Source organism: Sciurus vulgaris (genome assembly GCF_902686455.1).
Source record: "Sciurus vulgaris genome assembly, chromosome: 4".
In the NCBI taxonomy this organism is placed as follows: domain Eukaryota; kingdom Metazoa; phylum Chordata; class Mammalia; order Rodentia; family Sciuridae; genus Sciurus; species Sciurus vulgaris.
In genome coordinates this window covers 13,587,536-13,604,370 of record NC_136464.1, presented here as the reverse complement: position 1 = coordinate 13,604,370, position 16,835 = coordinate 13,587,536, and the positions used below count along the sequence as shown (strand labels likewise).

Sequence of the window (16,835 nt, the reverse complement as noted above, 5' to 3'; positions counted from 1 at the left end):
TTCCTAAGCTTTAGCACACCACTCCCACAGAACAAAGCCTGCTCCCTTCTTGCTCAGAGACCAAGTCTGACTCTGGCTTGGTCAATACTGTGTGTCCCTTCCCTCCAGCAGTCAGTCCCCACTCTAGACTCTTGCTCTCATCCCCATCCACTCTCTATTTGATTGTGATAGCTTGAGACCCCAACAATCCACAAACACAACCATCGGGACATGGGCTATTTGTGTGTCTCTGTCGGGACCACTATGGGCTCTTGCTAGTTTGTGACTCAGCCCTTAGGTTATGTTTCTGCAGGTGGTGGCTGAAGTGGCAGCAGGGACCTGGGGCCTGATGCAATGGTGCTGGACCTTCGCCTGGGAGCACCGTGGAGGGGACTACAGGATCAGAGGGGCTGGTAAGGGGCCACCTGTCAGCACGGCATGTCATCTGCTGGACACCTCTAGGCCAGGGGTGGATCAGGTCCAGTTGGAGGGCTATGCACCCAGGGGCTCTCCAAGACCAAAATGCAAACCTGCCCATTCAGAATTGCCTGTGTGCACCAATATTGAGAATGAGAAGAAATGACATTAAAAACATCACAACACTGACAAACAAACCACCCCACCCGCCGCCTCATGACCAGAGCTCCTCCTGGCCACAGGAGGTTCCCAGTCAGCAGGGCGCTGGCTGAAGTTGCTCAGCTTCCTGGGAACCCACCTCTGCCCTTTCTGGCCCCTAAACGGCCATCTTCTCAAGTGCTGCCTTTAGGGCTTGGCCCAGCCCCTGCCACATCGCAGAGGGGATGGTGCCAGGGAAGTCCCAGGAGTCCCGGCAGGTTCATCCAGGGGTCTGGCAAAGTCTTCAGAGACAAAGGCTCTGACCCAAATACCAACATGGATCTTCCCCATGGACTGGGAGGGTTCGTGAGAGCAACAGGTGTTCACCCGGTACCCACCACGTGCCAGCAATGTGCCAGGGCAAGGGTAAAGGACCGTGAGCACATGGACACAGCGACAGTGGTCGGAAGGTGCCCCCAGAAAGGAAGAGGGAATAAGTGAGCCCTCACCACGGGGACCTTCCTTCCCTCTCCCCACTGGCCAGGCGCCCTCAGACGCTGGGGCAGCAGTCCACCCAGAGCAGGGCATACAGCCGTCCACCTGCCATTGTCCTTTGGTGACAAGGCAGGGCCCCTGAACCTGGAAGATCAGCAAAACCATGGGGGCTGTCCCAGGGAGTCCTCTGGACACACCCAGAAACAGACTTCTGCGTGTCAGGGGTCATCCAGGGAGGTGTGTCGGGGGAGCACATGGGGGATTCCTCTTCCCTGGCGACAAAGGCCAGAGACATTTCCTCCCCTGGAAGGCACCTGGAGCTCCACACTCGCCACTGGCTGGCCCAGAGAGTCCGGGCTGGCGGCGCCACCTGGTGGCCCCGTGAGGAAGCGCAGGCCAGCCGCCCATCCTCCTGCGCCTGCTGCGGAAGCCCAGGGCTGGAGGATGCAGCAGGGAGGATCCCAGCGCCGAGCACACCTGGGACTGCGGGGTGGCGCCCGGCAGAAACCTCTGCTCTTCTCCGGAGAGCCCTTGGCGCCGCCCCTGGGGTGTCCCCGATCCGGCCTCCCGAGGCGGCTCCCTTTTCACCCCCACCCATCCATTTGGCTTAGCTTCCTGACCTTCGTTTATTCTTTTCTATAAAAAAGTGGCGCTCACAACACCTGGTGCCAGGCCGCTGGACAACTGGGCAGGACCACCCCAGGCCGCTGGGTCACAGCGTGCCACCAAAGCTTTGACCCAGGCACAGGGAGGACAGACACGAGCTGCAGGAGGACACACAGCAGGTGACCACCCACATGCCCCCTCCTCCAGAGTCCAGGAGTTTCTGGGGCCTCTAATTCGGGAGGTGGCCTTCAGTTGGGCTGAACTCTCTACAGCTGGGTCCTGCTGGGCAGCTGATGGGGATCCCCCAAGAGAGGGCCCCCAAGCAAGAAGCAGCCTCCGCCAAGCCAGGGAGACTGAGTTTGCAAATGAGCACAAATGGCCCTTACTGGGACTGGAGGATCCAGTCATAAGAGGGCTCACTGGCCAGAGGCCCTGACCCCCAGCATCCCTGCCCACACAGGAATCCCACCCTCTTACCTTTGCTCAGGCTGCTGTCCCCAAAACGGTTCCCACAGGGAAATGGGAGGGGTTATTGCCACGGTTTCAGGCCTGCTTCAGCGTCCCCTGAAGGGCTTCCTAAGCGCCAGCATTGGGCTTCAGTAGGACTCAGGTGGAGCCTGAGACTCTGCTTCTCACAGATTCCCAGGAAGGCGGATGCTGCTGGGCCACTGGGAACCACGGACTTAGAGTCACACTAGGCCTGGGTGTGACTCCTGGATCACCACTTGCTAGCAGGGAGAGCTTGTGCTAGCTACTTGGCCTCAGTTTCCTCATCTGTAGAATGGAGACAGTTGGACCTAACTCAGCGCTGCCGGGAGCATTGGATGAGAAGGTGCACAAGGACTGAGATCGGGATGCGGCTCACGGCAGGTGTGCAGAGAAGGGTGACTGCTGTCCTGGCTTTGTGTGCACCTGAGGACCGTGCAGCGTCCCATCTGCAGCTGATGCTGCAAAGGGGGCGGGAGGGTTGAAAGGAGAGAGGCAGCGAAGGGAGAAACGGGGTGTTTCATTTGGGCAGCTGGGAGATTGAGGAGGAGACAAAAGGTAGGCACTTCATTCCAGTCCTGGAGCAGAGAATGTCCTGGAAGGATGGTCGGGGTGGGGACAAGATGGCCGCTTGCAGGAGCCTGGGGTCACTCGCTGGAGGAAGCCACAGGTGGAGGGAGCCCCAAGGCACCCTTCTTCCACCACAGAGGGGAGACAGACGGGCATTTCAGGCTCAGAAAGCGGCTCTGCCTGCTGCTCAATGCTGGCCACACACAGGGACCACCTGGGGACATTGAAAACCCCAAACCCAGACACACCCCAGTCCAGTGGCATCTGACTCTTGGGAGGTGCTATGGACCCCATGCTTGTGTCCCCCAGGAGTCCTAGGTGCCAGTGAGGTGGGGCCTTTGGGAGGCAAATGGGTGGAGAGGAGGTCATTAGGGGGAGCCCTCAGGAAGACAGGAGGTGACCTTGGCCATCAAAATACCTTCTTTGGTGACACACGTGCTCCGATCCTGTGTCCGTGTTCTAAAGGCGCATGGTGATTTGTTTGCATACTGTCGAGTCTTTGTCGATTTTGGGTACTCATTTTTAATTACATAGTGTTTTGCAAATGTTAAGCAAGGAAGAAAGAGGATCAAGTGACACAGATCCCTCTGTGGGTGGACACACCAGGCAGAGGACCTCACCAAGGTCCCGGCCATGCTGGCTCCGTTCTGACATCCAGGCTCCGGAACCATGAGCAATAAGCTGTGGCGATGGCGCCAGGCAGTCACCAGCAATTGGTTATGATGCGTGAGGAAGGTGACCTGGGGTCAGGCAGGGCAACGGAAGCACTGGAGCCAGAGGGGTCGATGTGAGCCCAGGGCTGGAAGGAGGAAGTCCCATTCCTGCTCAGGAGGAGCCAAGGAAGAAGGAAAAAGAGGCAGGAAGAGGAGGCAGGGCCAGAGGCGGGCGGGACGGCACGCTGGGCCGCTTCCTCAGAACCAGGAAGACTTCTGAGCAGCCAATGAAATAAGCAAAGAGCAGGGCTTTGATCGCACGGCCAGCAGCCGTGACTCGTGTTGGCACTGGAACAGGACTTGCCGTGCCTCAGAAGGGACTGGCTGAGGGTCCCGTCCAGTCTGTAGGGAAGCGACTTCCAGGGTTGAGAGGATGTCCTTGGCTCCTCTTTGGATGCCCTCAGCCAGGACAATGGCCAGCAGCCCATGGATGAGGTGCAGCTGAACTTCACATAGGCCCTGGGCCCTCCAAGTACTCCCACTTGAGTGGCCAGTCTTGATGGCCTCTGGGTTCCATGGCCTTTGCCACATCTCAGCTGGGCTAATGTGTTTGGAGGGATGTTGAGACACCTCAAGAGCCCCGCACCTGGGACTGTCCCCCAAATCCCACGGGTCGTGTCTGAGCCCTTCCTGTCCTTGTTCCGCCTGGTCTGATTCATGGCCTGAGTAGGTCCTCAGGGCTGTGGGGACAGAGTCCGATAGCTGTGGGGAAGGTGGAGAAGATCCGAGGGGAGACCCGAGACCCCCCTGAGAGCTGGCGCTCAACTCGGGCAGGAGGTGGAACAGGGCAGACAGCCTGGAAGACAGGGGCTTGCTTTGCTCTGAGGATCCTGCTGGGGTCTCTCCAGGGTCCTGGCCTGCAGCTTCCTCCACCACTCCCCAGGGACTCAGGGACTGTGCTCATCACAGGACCCAGGTGACCTTTGCAAGACTCTCAGAGGTGCAGATGCAGCCCCGGGACGTGTCTAGTAACCAAGGAGGGAAACATAGAAGCGGGGAGCCGCCAGGGGCCACTGCCAGCTCACCTGCTGCCCCAGCTGGGCCCCAGGACTCACTCTGACACAGAGGTTATTTTGAGAGTGCATTTCAGGGAGGTGATCACCAGAAGCCCCAGCAGAGGAAAGAAGTGAGACCAGGACCAAGGAAGCCAGGCAGAGTGTGCTAAGGAGCCCCTGAGGCCCGTGTCCCCTGAGAACAGAGGGACAGCGTACAGCACCCAGAGTGACCCCAGGCAGGGCAAAGGGGCTGGGTGCCCGAAGCCACCAGCTCCCACTGGTCATAGCTGAGTGCAGCCTGCAGGCATTTGCCCCTTCTCACTCACACCTGGCTGATGTGTCCACACCTTAGTGATCAGAGTCTGTGCTAAAGGGAGGCAAAGGGAGCTCTCCCAACAGGACGGAGGGACAGGGCACCCACGGCATCGATGCACAGGGCAGTCAATTCACGGGACCCCCGCTGGGAACTGCTCAGGTGTGTCACCCACCAGTGCAGTCACCCAGGGTCTCCAGGGTCTCAGGGCCAGCCCCCCTGGAGGCACCATCACCTTCAATGAGAGAGGGACGTGGTCACATGGAATCCAGCAATAGGACATCTGCCAGGCCCCCATGCACTCAGGTGACAGTGCCACTGTGTGGAGCAGTGGCTGGGCAGGACTGCTCTGAGGGCGTTCATGCAGTCCCTGGGGAGAAGAGGTTGCTCAGGCTCCCTCTGCCTTCTCAGGGGTGGCCGGGAAGCTCAGGAAGGCTTCTCTGGCTGAAAGTACAGTTTCGAGGACACAGTTCGGCTTTCCTTGGGTCACAGGCAGGCAGTGACAGCGTGAGGTGGTCAGTGCGGTGCTTTCCACAAATGCACACACAGTTCACCTGGACTTGGGGTGAAGGTGTGAAGGGCTTTCCCCGGATTCCCAAGGACACAAGGCCAAATTCAGCCTTCGTGCAGGGTGTGTCCCCAGGCCCCAAGGTCGGAGGATGGGCTTCGGTGTCACTGCTCTGACCCACCAGGTGAGACGCAGCTCCAGTCTGTCTGGGAAGGCCGGGCCTGCACTCTCCCACGAGGCGGCAGAGCTTGCCCTGGGCCAGGAAGAGCATGAGGTCCGCGCAGCCGCGCAGGAGCCTGGCTTGCAGCAGCTTGAAGGCGATGCAGACCAGCTCCATGCCGATGAGGAGGTACAGGGAGAAGAACAGGAAGAAGGCGGGGTGCTCTAACCTGGTGTCCCCAAAGCCGATGGTGGTCAGGGTGATGAAGCAGAAGTAGAAGGCGCTCTCGAAGTTCAGCTTGGTCTCCCAGATGGGGATGAGGGCGGCGGCACAGGAAATGTAGGCCAGGACCACCAGGGCGATGGCAGGCAGGGGCACGTCCAGCCTCTCCACCGGCCGCCCCACCTGGTCCAGGTTGCTGAGGATGGAGGCAGACAGCCGCCCCAGCGCCAGCTCTGGGCACGAGTTGCTCCTCTCCATGGCCCCGGGGGCCGCGGCCCGCAGGCTCTGTTTCTCCTGTGGGGAGAGGAGCCTTTCCAGCCGCTCCCAGGCTCTGCCTGGGACTGAGGGGCGCTTGCCGGGCTTGGGGCCCTGGGGCTCCTCAGCGCTGATGATGATCTGAGGGATGGTCTGGGCGGCCTCCCGGGGCTTGGCCTGAGGCTTCCTCCTGCAGCGCAGCCCAGAGCACCCCTCAGAGGGGGCGCCAGGGAGCAAAGGGAGTTTTCGGAGCTGATTGTAGGACTCAGAGAAGATGGTGGCCAGGATGTCACCTATGTCCGTGAGAACCAGGAACATCAGCGGGATCCCAAAGAGAGCATAGAGCATGCACAGGTACTTGCCAGGCTTGGTGACCGGGTAGAGATGGCCATACCCTGGAGGAGAGGACAGAGCCTGAGGTGGTTTCTGTTCCCAACGCCCCTCCCACAGGCTTCCCAGAGCCCCGCCCTTTCCCTGTCCTTGGTGTGGTGTCCTATGTGATGCGTAAAGTTCACCTGTACCCGGGGCGCTCAGCGACAGATTGGGGGCTTGGGCTGCACAAGGCCTGGGTCCCACTCCCAGCACCAAATGCAAATGAATGAATGTATTTAAAATATGGGACTGGAAGCCTTCGCCACGTGCTGGGCACCGTGCCTGCCTTGGAGGATGGACGGGGTGGGACTAGCTCCTCCTGAGCAGTAGGAAACACTCATGCAGATTCCTGCCTCCAGATGACCTTGTGCAGGGACAGCCCATGTTTGGGGTAGAGGACGGCCCCTCATTCCACTGTGGCTTTTCTGAGGGTCCCCATGAGGATTGATCTGCACCCCTGGAAGGAGAAGAGGAGCTCAGGACAGGAACAGAGACTGTGCCCCCAAACCACCACCTTATCCTCCAGAGTCAATGGCTCTAAGAAGCCACACTTGTCCCAGTGACTGTCTGGCCCTCTGGGTGTGTTTCTCCACATAGGCGCTCATTAGACACCAACTGTGTGCTGAGCAGTTTGGGCGGTGCTGGGACAATTGCAAGGTGGGGAAGAATCCCACCCAGCCGTTGCCCACAGAGGCAAGGGTGGCCCAAGAAGAGGTGGACGTGCCCACAGTGACATGGAGCTGGGAGCCAAGAGCAGGCAGAAGCCACACCCTGGATCAAGTGCCAGCTCTGCCACGGGCTAGACTGTTACCTTACTGCTTGTGTTTCCAGGTTTCATACCTCTGAACCACAGAGACTGTCCCTACAGGTAGAGTGACCAGCTGGGAGATGACATGGGGCTGGGGCCTGCCCTGCAGTGGTGACCCTGGTGTCTTGGCCCTGGATAGCTGGCAGCTGCCTGGAGGGTTCATTGTGGGCTGGATCCACCACGCTCATTGGTTCTGTCTCCACCCTCGGATGGGGAAACTGAGGCACAAGGAGAGAAGCCTGGTGGCCAAGGGCACAGCTGTGAGCAAGAGGGGAGAAGGGCGTCCAACCCACAGGCTCTCCATGCCCAAACTGCTCAAAGGTCAGGTCCGGACCTCTCAGCCCAGGAGCACCGGCCAGTCAGGCCAAGGAGGAACGGGCCGGGGTCTCCATGCTGGGCGGGGGTCCTTCGCCTTTCACCCCCACTCTGCAAGGACCAGTAGAGAGACATCCGGGCCTGACACGGGCTTCCATCCTCGGTGGAGTGGCCAAGCCTCCATGGCCTGGACGGAAGGGCACAGCTCCTGTGCACGAGGCCTGAGTCCCGTGTTGGAGGCCATGAAGGCTGATTAACACTGCAGAGTGCAGCCCGATTATGTAAATTAATTTGAAGCCATTCCCAGGCTGGCCGGGCGCCAAACTCCACAGGACTGCAGCTCCCTGGGGTGAACTGGCCTCTGGCTCTGCCTTCCATGAGCAGGCGGGCATCAGGGACACCCACCCTCCCAGGCCAGGGCAAGGGCAGGAGCTTGGCCCTCCAGGGGACTCGTCCATTTGCATGTGTCCCAAGACTCCTCACTGCTCTGGCTGCCTCCAGGGTGGCACCACACGGTGGCAGGTTGTACCTCCATGAGTGCATGGTTTGTTCAGTGCATATCGAGTGCTTCCGGCACGCACTGGGTACATGACCGCTGGCCAAGCAGAGGTGGCGTGGAATCTTGCTGAGCGTCCTCATTAGCAGGGAGGCAGATGGGCATCCACAGCACACCTGTGAGCGTGTCATCAGCGATGGAGATCGATGGCAGGGGTACGAGTGCAGACTCCTCTAGGCACCGGGCTAGATTTCGGCTCAGGTGAGGTTTCTTGGGGAGGGGACTCTTGAGTTGAGTTTGGAAGGATGACCACGATTCCATTTGCAGAAGTGGCAGCAGCATGTGCAGAGGTCCTGGGGCGGGTCTGAGAGGGGCTGCTGGTGTGGTAAGGCAGTGTGCGCTCTGCCCACCCAGAGGGTGTGAGCAGCTGAAAGCCAGCCTCCCTGCACAGAGCAAGCTGTGAGCTGGGGCACAGGCACAGGCTGCGTCTGCCCAGAGGAGATGCTGCTTTCTAATTTTCTCCAAAGGTGTCCCCCGGTGTGGAGCTGGTACCCAGTGTGAGGAGCGGAGAGGCCACTGAGGCCAGTAGACAAGGCAGCCAGACAGTGGACACACAGGCAGGGTCTGAGGGCTCACAGGACACACGGGTTCCTAGGTCAGCATGGGGGGCTGAAAAGACCCCCCAAATAGTCCAGGTCCTTATTCCTGGAACCCACAAGTCCTGCCTTGTTGGAATGGGGGAGGGTCTTTTCCCAGGTGTGCACGGATTTTGAGATGCCATCAACCTGTTCATGCTGGGACCCTCAGGGCCACCAGAAGCCTCTGAGGAGGAAGAGGCAGAGGGGGCTTCACACCCAGGGAGGAGGGGGCTGCCATGTGACTCAGGGCAGAGACTGGGCACTGCAACCACGGGTGGCCAAGTAAAGCTGGCCGCCACCCAGGATGGACCAGGCAGGGAGATGCCTCCTGAGGCCCTGGAGGTTCCCGCCCGCCACTCCTTGAGTTTTCCCATCAGGGCAGCTGGGTCCACACTGCCTCCTGCAGCGCCGCAGAGAAGACGTGTCTCTGGCCTTAAGTGGCCACCGTGTCGGGATGTCTACAGCAGCCACAGGAAGGAACAGGCTCACGGCTGCACCCTGGAAAGAGCACAGTGTGCCACCGACAGCAGGTCCAGCACAGGTGGCCATGGCTCCAGGGGACGGTGGGGACACCCAGCACCCACCCGTCCAGGAGCAGGGCTGGGGCTGGGCTAAGGTGGGAGCTGGTATGGGCAGGACAGGGACTGGCTAGATGTGGGTGTGGACAGAGGCCTGAGCAGCAAGGGAGATGGTGTGGACTTGGGGTGTCAGAAAGGAATCCTGGACTAGTGCATACAGCAGGCGCCGCCTGAATGCTGGGTCAGGTGGATGTGCTGGAAATTCCCGCACCCGGAATTTCGCATGTGGAGTCCAGAAACAGGGTGACAGGCTCGTGCCCAGTCCTGGGCTCTCCTGGCAAGGGTGAGTTAGCGGGGGCCAGCCTGGAGCCTCGTGTGCCTCCTAGAGACAGAGGAACCCCGGAGGACGCCTGCGCTCCAGCTGCCCGAGGAAGCCAGCCTCCGAGCACGGGCGGCCAGCAGAGGCCCTGCATGAGTGACCACAGTCGCGGACGCTGCGGGCGTGAGGAGAAGCAGGCCACCCCCCAGGGCACTCAGATGTCCTGGTGCCGCCAGGCCCTGCACTCAGCCTGAGTGTCCCCAGTGCAGCAGTTTCCTCGCCACCACACGGGGGTCCATCCAGCCGCCCAGGCTGTGGACCGGGCAGCCTAGCACCTGCCAGCCTCCCTTTCTCACCATAGAGGCAGGTGCTGCTCAGGTGGCCGAGATGCAGGGCAGGACCCAGCTTCTCCGAGGAGCCCGAGACACCATGACCAACCACAGACCGTGTGGGGCCTCGGGCTCCTCCTGAAGCCCTGATCCCTGCACAGCAGGGCTGCTAATTGACTGGGACACTGGGTGGCGTCCTGGCTTCCTGAGACCTAGAGCAAGCTAATGCATTCCGCCAGACCAGAGAGGCTCAGCCGGGCCTCCACCGGCATGGGAAGCACTGCCGCCTGGGCCTGCTCCGGGAAGACTGGCCTGATGGTCCTGGGCGGGGTCTGCCATGGGGCTGGGGAACGGGCAGCAGGTGACTCCAGGCTGCAGCAGGCCTGGGCACCTCGAGGGCAGGTGAGCGCTTCCCAAATGCTCGTGGGCCCAGAACCGAGGGGAGAGCTCTTCAGAAATACATGGTGGGCCCCTCACCTCCAGCTTCTGGCTCTGCAGGTCTAGGATGGGGCCTGAGGATGATCCGCCCTCCTCAGAAGTTCCCCAGGGACCCTGAGGCTGCGTGTCCAGGAGCACACTGTGAGGACCTCTGTAAAGGTCTGTGCCTCTCCACGGGGGCATCTGGAAGCATCTGGAGACATTTCAGGAGGCCACAGTGGGAGGGGCAGGGGCCTGCTCTCAGCCCCCACAGTGGACAGCCACCCACAACAGAGAATTGGCCAGCACAGGAGGCCCCAGGGCCCAGGCTGAGAAGCATGCATCAGAGCACCCCAGTTCCTGAGGGGTGACGAGCTGTGTCCCGGCCTCTCGCCCTGGGCTCACCTCGGAGGCTTCCTGTTGCTTCTCCTCTATGGGGCCCCTGAGCCAGGGGGCCTGGAAAGGCAGCAGGGGCCTGATCTGTCCTGCCTCTGGCCTGGTGGCCTTGACCTTCCTGACCACGGCTCCCCCCGCTGAGGAAGGGGACATTGCCAGCTCCTCGCCTCTGGGGCGGTTGTGAGAGTTCATATAAGGCCCACAGAGCCGCTGACCCCCGGTGGGCACTGATGGGCCGCTGTGCCTGCTGTTCTCACGCTCTCTGCCCCTACCCTGCACACCTGTGGCAGCACCGGGAAAAAGGCCAGCAGCCATAGCTGCCTTGCCGCTCCTACGCCTGCACATTGCTCCTGGAGCAGGTGGCAGCAGAGGCTGGTGCTGCTCAGCTGCCACTCTCCTGTCCCTCCCACTGAACCCTGCCCCCTCCCCCAGGTGAGCAGAGATCAGTTGCTCCAGTTCACCTGGGGAGCCCTCTTTTGCTGTACTTGTTGGCTGTGGGAGGCCCAGAGGGAGGCTTCCAGGAAGAGAGCCTTACCTGTCTCCAGCCCTTTGCTAGGGGAAGGGCAGCCCTTTCCCTGTGAGAGCTGGTTGTGTTTGAGAAGGTGGCCTTGTGACCACTGAGCAGGATGGAGAAAACCCAGGGCTCATGAAACCCCCATGACCAGCAGGGGCAGAAACTAGTGAGCAGCCATGCTCCTGGGGAGGGCTCTGACCCAGGAGGCCAGGGCCCTGGCTGAGGGCCGTCCTCCCCTCCCCCTCCTCTCACCTGTCCCACCAAGGGGGACTCTGGCCTCTCCCAGCTAGCCCAACCCGCTGCACCTCCCAAGGGAAGCCAGGCTGGGCAGGCCAGATTGGAGCAGGCCCTTACCACAGGGACCTCAGTGCTGGCCCGGGGACTCGGAGACCAGGCACAAGACCAGCCCATCCCAGCCCGCAGGCCTCACTCCCAGCCAGGGTCCCACCTCTCTGCCTGGGCTCTGCTCCCAGGCCATGGTCTCTTCCAGGGGGCCACTAAGCCTCCAGCTTTGCCTGGGTCGTCTCCTCTGCCAGGGAAGCTTGGGCCCTTCTGTGCCTCACTAATCACTGACACCTCAGACCTGGGGTCACAAGTCACTTCCACAGGGAGGCCCCAGCCCCTCCCAGAGAAATCAGGACCCCTCCCTTCCTGTCTCACCCGACACAGTCCCAGGCTGCTGGGTGTTTATGGGGCTGTGGGCTCATCCTTCCCTGTCCCTTCCTGGCCTGCACTAGAGCCCCACAGGGCCGGGAGCAGCAGCCTGTTCTGTGTGCTGGGGACACAGAAGTCAGGGACACAGGGGGGCAGTGCAGGGTCGGGTTAAGGCCTGGCCTGGGCTCAGTGCACAGTCCTGTGTGACCTTTCACAAGTGGCAGACCTGCCACTGCCTCGGTTTCCCCTGTGAACTATGGACAGCTGACCACATCTGCCTGCTGTGAGTGCAGAGGAGCTCATCATGAGCGACGCTGGGCATCTTAAGTGCAAAGTGCCAGCCAGGGTCACCCTGCTGTGTGCTGCTGCTCAGGGAGCATCTGTGAGCAAGTCAGGACAGAGGGGGAGGGAGGAGGGAGGAAGGAAGAGAGACAGGAAAGGAGGGAGAAGAGGGGAGGGAGGCAAGGCTGTTTCCACATCCCATTCCAGTGTCTTCTGTCACCCAGAAGCCCAGACTTTTCAGGGCTATTAAGAGGAGTGTGTGTGGCTTGGAGGGTCCTCGGAGCCCTTCTTTAAATGAGTGGGTGGTCCCGTGGAGGGACAGCTCCCCCCATGGCCCTCCCTGCCTGGGCCCTGGAAGGTCCACCCCTGGAGGACTTGTACATAGGTGTCCCTCTCAGCTTGGGCACTGGAGACACACACAAAGCAGGAGCAGGGACTTGGTGAGTCCTCTCCTCCCTCCTCCGAATGCCCTCCCTTCACAGGATGCCACCTACTCCATTCTCCCTATGAGGAGGCTGTCGGAATCTGGGCTGCCCTTTCTAGAATCAATCATCTCACTCTGGGGCTCCCTGAGCAGGGTGCACAGGGCCCCCAGCACCCCATGAATCTGCAAGGTGAGCAGATTTCCTCTGGGGAAAGATCGCTGGATCAGGAGACCCTATGACTATTGCTGACTGGCAACTCAATCTGCTGTGTTACCTGAGCCTCTGTCTTTACCTCTCTGGGCTCAGAACATGGGACTCAGCACCTGATGCTCAGGATACCTGTGAGCATCACAGGAGGTGACTGGGCACCGCCTGGCCAGGTAACGGCACTGGTTGCCACTGCTGCTGCGTCAGTCTGGCTCCTGGTGCCCTACATGCTGTCCCTATCTCTATGCCATACCCTTCTCTAGTGCTCTGCTCCATTCCCACGGTTTCAGATGCCATCTAGGTGCTGGAGATTCCAAAACCCCCCTCTCCAGCCCTGCCCCTCCCCAGGTCCCCAGGCTCACATTTCCAGAGGCTGGGGGTCTCTATTTGGAGGCCACTGGGGACTCACACTCCACAGTCCCCAAGATCAGCGCCTCTGTTCCCAGCCTCCATCCTCACACCTTCCCATGGCTGCCCATCCCACCTGGCAGAAACCCTGGTCTGCCCAGAATCGTCCTCGCCTCCAGCCAGCCTGCCTGGGTTTTCCTCTGAAAGCTCCTTGCTGCTCTCCTCCAGCCTCACAGCCATTGCCCTAGGCCAGGCTGTCTAGACTGCTGCAGAAGTGTGGTCTCTCGGGGGTGCTGAGTCCTGAGGTCACTTGCTGCCTCAGGGTTGACCCAGCCTCCTGAGCCCGTGGTCAGCCTCCCCTGGTTCTTGCCTCTCCACTCCTGTGACTTCAGTGCTTCTGCTCCTGACGCTTCTCGTGCTGTTCCACCTTTGCTGGTGCCCTTCTGAGCCCGGAGTACCCTCGCCTGCCCTGCCAGCTCCTGCCTGCCTCTAGACTCAGCTGGTGTCGCCACCCCCCAGGAGACCTTTAAGATGTTCTTCCTGCTGGGATGCCCCCATGCAGGCTGGTTCAGCTGCCCCACTCCCTGTTCTCAGGATGCCCTGAGCATGTCACTGTCACACAGAGGCTACATTTGGCCAACTGCGAATGCTTCCGTATCCCCCAGGATCCCTTGGGCTCCTTGAGGACTGAGGCACATCTGCCCTGTTGCCGGCCAGGTGATGTTCCAGTCACTACTAGATGGCACTTTGAGAAGAGCACTCAGTTGAGGGGACCAGCAGGGCCCAAACCCAGCCCTTCCTTTGCTCACTGGGCTCTGCCCGGGCTGCGGCTGCGCCAACTGAAGCAAGCACGCTCTCTTCTGATCTGCACAGAGGGCCCCTGACCTCTTGTAGCACAGGGCAGGCGCAGCACCAGCACTGCTATGGAATGAACTGAATTCCAAGCCCCGCCCCCGGCAGGTTCCCGGCCCCGCCTCCCTCTTGCCCCAAGGCCCCCCAGCTCTCGGCAGGCAGGCTGCGGCTTGGGCTGAGCCACCTCTGCACTCACCCACGGTGCTGAATACCGTGCAGCAGAAGAAGAGCGCGCTGAGGAAGGTCCAGTCTTCCGGCAGATGCAGCCACTCGGGATTCATGCTCTGCAGGTGTTTCCGCAGGTCCTGCTTCTTGCCTTCCACAACTGGAGAAAGAGGAGAGTGAGGCGGGGCCGCTGCCCTCCAAGACAGCCCTGCCCAAGCGAAGGGACTGGCCTGCAGTCCCCAGCAGCACCAAAGCTCCGCCCTTGGGCCCTCCGGCCTCCTTTAGACTGTTTCTGCATCTCAGTCCCTGGTCCCTGTGGAGAGCAGACAGCCACACAGCCCCATGAGAGAAGCTCCTAAGAGACAGGCCCTGGGCCCCTTGGGACTGCTGGGTGCCCTCAGGAGGGGAGCTTCCTGAACTTCCAGAACATCCCTTCCTTTCACCTTTCAAAGAGGGCTAAAACCTTCTCTCTCTGTCTCTGTTGGATGCGTGAGAACTGAGAGCAAAAGACTCTGGACACTCAGCTGCACTCCTGATGCAAATCACACCTGCTCCCGGGTGGCATGCGGCCTGATGGTGTCTGGTGATCAGACTGGGTTCTCTGGCACCTCCCTTACGGCCTGGGAAGCCTTGGGTCCCCCACATTGGCCCCTGGGTCAAGAGGACAGGGTGGCAACCCTGGCTTCTCGGAGTGGTTGCTGAGTAGTTAGTTCCGTGGTCCTAGGCAGCTAGTGGGCTTTGGGACCCCAGAAGCCACCCTCCAGGTTCTGGTCTGGTACAGTCCAAAGAGGATGGCACATGGGCAGCGTGAGCACTTGCTGGCTGGCACCAGCCTGGGAGTCCACACACCTGCTTTGGGCTCAGCTCAGACCCTGACCACTTACTATAGCTGTGGCCAAGGACAGGAGGCTGCTCTCATCCTCAGTCTCCTACGTGGGAGGCAGCATGGCATGGAGGTGCAAGGCTCAGACTCTGGAGTCCAGATGCCTGGGGCTGAATCCTGGCGCCATTTTTCTAGTTTGTGAACTTGGGCAAGTTTTTAACCTCCCAGTGCCTCAGTTTCCTGCACTGTAAAAGGGGGACAATTTATACGCAATGTAAGCGGTTCTCAGGGGATTCAGTGGGGCACTGTGTGAAATGCAATTGGCCCAGGGTCTACATTTCTTGAGCATTTTAATCTCCAATGAAAATCAGTAGAAAATGAAGCTGAACTAGCTCTGTGTTCCTAGACCCCTCTGTGCCTGAGAATCACTGGGAAAATCTTTTAAAAATAAGATTTCCAGCCACCCTTGGAGATTCTGATCGAGTGGGTCTGAGAAGGAGCCTGGGAAGGTCTCCTGTAGGCAGGTTCCAGGATGATTCTGAGGTGTGGGCTGCTTTGGAGAGCCTTGAACTTGCTGGAGGTCTAGTCCTTGTGATGGCTTCAAGTGCCCAGCAGTGGCCATGGCATCTCCCAGTTCACAGAGTAGGCCTGTGTCTGTCTGCAAGGGATCAGGGCCCTCCACAGAGGGGATGCACCCCGCTTGGACCAGCTGAAGAACCTAGTCCCAAGGCCAGGCCAACCATGGGAGGAGCAGGGAGCACAGGGCTGAGGCCAGCTCCTCGGGAGGAGGTCAGAAGCTCCTGCCACCCTGCTCTTGCCCTGGCATCTACAGCCTGTTCTTCCTTCGTCTTATTTGTTTACTCTCTCTGTTTTCTCTTGCTCTGTTGAATACACCTCTGTAGGCTTCTTTCGGGGAGCAGAGCAGAGCAGAAACAAGAGCTCACATTCAAGGACGACACCTGTGAAGTGTGTCTGCCTCCCCGAGGCTTCCTGTCCCTTAGCTGCTCTGCCCCCACAGGGTCCCGTGATTGGCAGGGTCCCTCAGATTGTGGAGTCCCTTCTCTCCAAGAGATGAGCAAATCTGGGAGGGCAACAGATGCTAGAGCCAGGCCCCCTGGGTCTCCTTCGACCCCTTGCCTCCCCACCCCCACCACAGACAAGGCCTTTGAAACTGAAAATGGGAGTCCGGACGGGCTGCTGGCTCATCCTGGGATCCAAGCCCAGTTTGGATGGTTCCTTGGATTCCAGTCCCAGGGATGAATCTCAGGTCAGGCTGGCATTTGCTCTGAGGAGCAGCCTCGGAAGTCCCACTCCACCTCTGTCCCAGTCCTGCCCAGACCTCCGGGCATCCTTTTCCCCACAGCCTGGGAGGCTGGGTGGGGCTGGGAGCTGGCTCAGCATTCTTCCCACATTCTTCACAGCATCCCGGAGAATCCATTAATCTCCCTATTTTCCACAGGAGACAACAGGAGGCTCGGAGAGAGGTCTTTTGCCTAATGTCACACAGGAGTTGGGAGGACACAGGCAGCAGCTCCCAGCCCAGCCTGCTGCTCCCAGGAAGCTGTCTTCACCCCTGGGAAGGCTGCCCACCCAGGGGAGGCACCTACCTGTCCCATTGCATTCCAGGATGCCACACAGCTTGTGCAGGAAGTCCCTGAACACCGCATCATCTTCTGGCCTCAGGACCCGGCTGCCCTCAATGGTAGAGAAGAGCACAGCACCTACCAGCGCGTAGGTCACCAGGCAGCAGAGGAAGCATAGGCCAGGGAAGAGCTTCCCCATGGCCTCCGGGCAGCACCCCCTGGCCTGGGGCGGCCCCCTGGCCTCCATCCTCCTAGAGCATGCAGGACAGGGCCCAGCAGGAGGAGTCCAGGGAGGAGGCTGGAGCATCCAAGCCCCGCCAGGAGGAGGACAGTGGGAGTGGCAGGAGAGTGGCCAGGCTCCAGCACTAAGTGCAGGGCGGCTTCCCCCAGGACTTGGGAAGCAGTTGGAGCCCGTCATGTTTAGTTTGTGGGAATTACTGACGGCGCCCTGCTAGCCCCTCAAATTGCCATGGATCCTCCTGGGCAGCCTGGAGCTGCTAGCAGGGGCCTGGGAAGG

The 16,835-nt window shown here is 60.3% G+C and overlaps 1 protein-coding gene across 1 annotated transcript; it reads right to left on the bottom strand.

The window, feature by feature from the left end:
- Positions 1-5,119: 5,119 nt before the first annotated feature.
- Positions 5,120-16,565, bottom strand: KCNK18 (potassium two pore domain channel subfamily K member 18; the record flags this gene model as incomplete). The annotated part of the gene is made up of 3 exons (XM_079138431.1): positions 5,120-6,252; positions 13,944-14,072; positions 16,343-16,565. 3 exons carry the CDS (start codon positions 16,563-16,565, stop codon positions 5,120-5,122), a joined length of 1,485 nt encoding a protein of 494 aa, XP_078994557.1.
- Between the last annotated feature and the right edge of the window lie 270 nt (positions 16,566-16,835).